The 4,070-nt window shown below is 52.4% G+C and overlaps 1 protein-coding gene across 1 annotated transcript; it reads left to right on the plus strand.

Moving 5' to 3' along the window:
• Window positions 1-677: 677 nt before the first annotated feature.
• TUNAR (transmembrane neural differentiation associated intracellular calcium regulator) lies at window positions 678-857 on the plus strand (the record flags this gene model as incomplete). Its single annotated transcript, XM_081291400.1, has 1 exon — window positions 678-857. The coding sequence occupies exon 1, from the start codon at window positions 711-713 to the stop codon at window positions 855-857; it is 147 nt and encodes a 48-aa protein (XP_081147526.1). The 5' UTR covers window positions 678-710.
• Window positions 858-4,070: the final 3,213 nt, after the last annotated feature.

Genomic DNA, 4,070 nt, shown 5'->3' on the forward strand with positions numbered 1-4,070 from the left:
CGTGTCTCCAGGTGTGCAAAAGCAAGGCCACCTCCCAGGTATACAGCTGGGAGAGCAGGTGTAGAACATGCATCTCTTCACCTCTCAGGAGAGCCTGCACACTTCCCTAATGGTACCAACAGAGGATCCCACCAGAGGCCGTGAGAGCCTCTCCTGGAACTGCCCCTTCCGTGTTGCCCTTGGGCCTCTAACAGCCTCTCTGGGCCCAGTGGATCACTTTCCCTGGGTCCTGCCTGCCCCTGCCCTTTTCATGCTAGCATTTCAGAATGGGTGACAGTGACACTCTGCACCCTTCCTGAGCATGCAAGACGGCACATGCCACAGGTATGACACAGCATGTGAGAGTGTGTGACCTTCTCGCCATCGTGGGGGAAACTCCTGAGTGTCCGTGTGACTGCTGGGTAGCTGCTGGTTTTGTGTGTCCAGGGAAATGGGAAAACAAGCTCCACAGAGTCACACAGTCTCAGGACATCGCCCCCAGGTCCATAAGCCATGTTCCTCTGACTCTTGGTGGCCAAGAGCGCAGTCTCCAGGCTGGGCTCAGCCTGTGTGCCATCTGTCACCCCACCCGGGGTCTAGCCACAGCCTGAGCTTGCCAACCCTGTACCCCACCCAGCCGCAGGGAGGGTGCTGGGAATGATAACCTGTGTGCTGCCTTTTCCCACGTACAGGTTAGCCTGACGCGGAAGATAAAGACATTTGCAACCAAGATGGTAATCACCAGTGGAAATGACGAGGACAAAGGAGGCCAAGAAAAAGAGAGTAAAGAGGAAAGTGTCCTGGCGATGCTGGGCATCATTGGGACCATCCTGAACCTCATCGTCATCATCTTCGTGTACATTTACACCACCCTGTGAATGGCCCAGAACCCCTGGGGGCCTTGGGATGGCCTCGAGACAGGAGTCCTGTGTGTTCACAGGTCAGTGACCAGAGGCCGTGAGGACAGGAAGCTCGACCTACACACCCCGCTCCATCCAATGCACCCTCGAACTTTATAAAAAGGTCACAAATAAACCGATCCTGCTGCAAGGAGCAGACACTAAAGCACAATGAACCCAACAAAACTCATTTACGCCACAAGGAACTCAGCGTCTTTGGCGGGGGGCCCAGGAGGAGGCTTGGAAGACCAGCCTTCGGCACCGGTGGTGAGCACATGGGTGCAGAAATTCATCATCCCAGATCGCTGACGACACCGTGCTGGAAAAGATGAACGGGGCAGGCGCAGCTCAGCTGAGCATCTCCCTGGACCAGCATTCCCTCCGGTCTCCTTGAGCGTCGAGTGCTGTAGACCACGGGGCAGTCCTCTGACAGGCATCCCATTCATCACAAGTGTCTAACTATTTGATACCTGGGAGATGACTTATTTTTCTTTTTTTCATTGGCTTGATGTGTGTATCTGTTCATATCAAGGTTTATAAATATATATTTTTAATAAATGTGCTCTATTTTTTAGCATGAACCAAATATTTGGAGAGGCACTTCTAGATTGATAGTGCTTCCCTGCTTTTAACCGCTTTGCCCGCTCATCTGCAAAAGTTCTTTTCTGTATCCATTCTAGTCCTCTGGTCTCCTGTTGAATCTTTTACCTTTGCACTCTTGTTCTCTCTCTCTCTCTCTCTCTCTCTCTCTCTCTCTCTCTCTCTCTCTCTCTCTCTCTCTCATCAGGAGGACATTTTTCCATACTACCAACCATGGTCTTTGTTGGTGCATGTTGTAAGAGTGTCCATTGAGCGGCTTTTTGTTATACTGGAGATATAAAATGATCGTGGGCATGCAGGCCATAGATGCACCCTATCTGTACCGAGAATTATGCATGAACATTGGCTGAGTGATCGGTGAGCTGTAAAGAAATTTCAAAGGACTACCGTTGAGGAAGAGGAGTGTGGCTCTAATGGCAGATGGACTCCTGGACAGAACATCCCAGCGTCTTACTGGCCGCATTATTATCTCATCCTCGTAACCATTCGTTTATCAGGTTTGGGTTTCCAGGACTGAGAGGTGGGAAGGGCCGAGGTGGGGTGCCCTAGACAGACGTCCTGGTCCTCTTTAAAGCTGGCAGGGTATAAATGACATACACCCTCCCTATTGCGAGGACACCCTTGGGACAGCAGCCTTTCAAGGGCCATGGAAGGGGTTCCGTGATTGCCCTAACAGATTGCTGCGTCTCTTGGAGTTCTTGGTTTTCACCTACGTGGAGTACTTCCTCCCTGGCAGGTGGAGTGATACAGATTCGCCCTCTTCTGGTTGCCCGTGTTGAGCCCTTGCCTGCCTGCAGTGCCTGGCCTTAAAGTGAGGGTCCCTGTTCTTTCTGCCAGCGGGCGGGGAAAGCGGCAGTCTGCCTGGTTGATTTTAAATGATGCCAAGGAGGTCTCTGCCTCCTGTCTTCCCCTCTTTCCTGAAATTCCACCAATAGAGAACCATTTCTTGGGCTCTGCCAAGGGACCAGACTCATAAAGCAAATGCCCCTGAGCACCTTTCCCTGACACCAATTGATCAGGTACCTTCTCTTCTCCTCCAGAAGGAGGGAAGCTAAGGTGTGTTTAGGCCACACTGTGTGCCAGGCAGGCACTTGGTATGCAAGTCACGGAACCCTCATCGTAGCCACGTGAAAGAGGGAGTCCTTCCCCATGTTGTAGAAGAGAGATGGGGAGACTCCCCAAGATTCCGTGGCTGGAGTGGAGTCAGAACTCCAACCGCCTTCCGTCTGGTTCCTTAGCTGAGTGAGGCCCAGGTGGCTGGAAAAGAGAGGACGTGGAGGTGAGGAGGTCCCAGGAGGGTCAGGACTCAAAAGCCCATCCTTCTGCTGAGGTCCAGCTCTGCACACCTCCCTCCCCCTCCCCAGTAAAAGTAAAGCCACCCCTGGGAGCTCCTCAGGCTCTAGCAGGATGTCCCACAAATCAGGACAAAAGGGTGGTGAGAAATAAAAGAACTGTCAGGGAGAGGGGCTCTCTGACGTGTGTGTGATTCTGGAAAGACCATGTGAAATTCCAACAGTGAACAGATAAACAATAAAGGTGCAATGGAAAAAAAAACAACTCCTAGTGCCCTTTGTTTTCGTCCAGGTGCCTTTGTCTATCCCTATTTTTAATTTTATTTTAAAAAATAATCCAAAAACTTGAATGTGATTCTTTTAACTCATTTGTTTGGTTAGGCCTGCAGAAGCCCCCGTGATTTTTTTCAAGTACACTAATTTCGGAATTTATTGAGGGGAACAACAACTGTCTTTGCAATCCTCAAAACAGCTCCCTGTGGTTCTTCCAGGTGGTCCTGATCCACAGTCCCTGGCAGTGCAGGCCAAGCCCAGCAGGGACCAGGAACACAGCACTCACAGCCCCCATGTCTGCAGCCCTGTGAGGAGGTGGAGAGAGAAGCTGCCCAGGGCTGGCTGGCCAACAGCTGTCACCATCTACCTGAGCCCCAGCTGGCCTTGACCAACTATGGCAATATGTAACATGACACCAGGGCTCTATCCCAGCACTTAGACTCTCCTGTGGGACACAAGACAATCCCACCACACCCGTGCACTTTTTCTCATGTTGCAAGATGCAGGAAAAGTCTCTGAAAGGTGAATTGGCTTTTCTGAAGCCACGTGGCTGGCACAGCAGAAGCAGATCACCCCCCCAAGAGAGAGAGTGTCAGTACCTGCTGGCCATAGCTGTGGGCTTGATCTCTCTCAGAGCAGGCTGGATGGGTCTCACAGTAGATTCCCCTGAACCCGCCACTTCTTTGCCACAGCCCAGCTGACTCGGGGAGTGTGGCTGAACTGATGCTCCTCACTGCTACTCCTGGAAAGCTGCTCAGAAAGCCAGAGTCCCTGCAATGGGGGTCAGGCATGTGGCTGGCCGTGAACACGATGTAGTGGTCTTGACCTGCAGGGTGCTTGTCCTGTGGCCAGAAGCCACCTGATCCTGATTCCCATCTCTGCCTCTTGTGATTCGAGTGACCACAGGCACCTCACCATCCTGGGGTGTCTCGAGGGGCTCTGGGAGGTCCATGTGGCAGAACCCCCTGAGGAACCAGCACCTGGCCTGGCCCTGGTAAGTGTCCAGGGAGCAGAGAGCTCCAGCTGC

The sequence above is a fragment of the Spermophilus citellus genome, assembly GCF_964194105.1.
Source record: "Spermophilus citellus genome assembly, chromosome: 4".
NCBI lineage: Eukaryota > Metazoa > Chordata > Mammalia > Rodentia > Sciuridae > Spermophilus > Spermophilus citellus.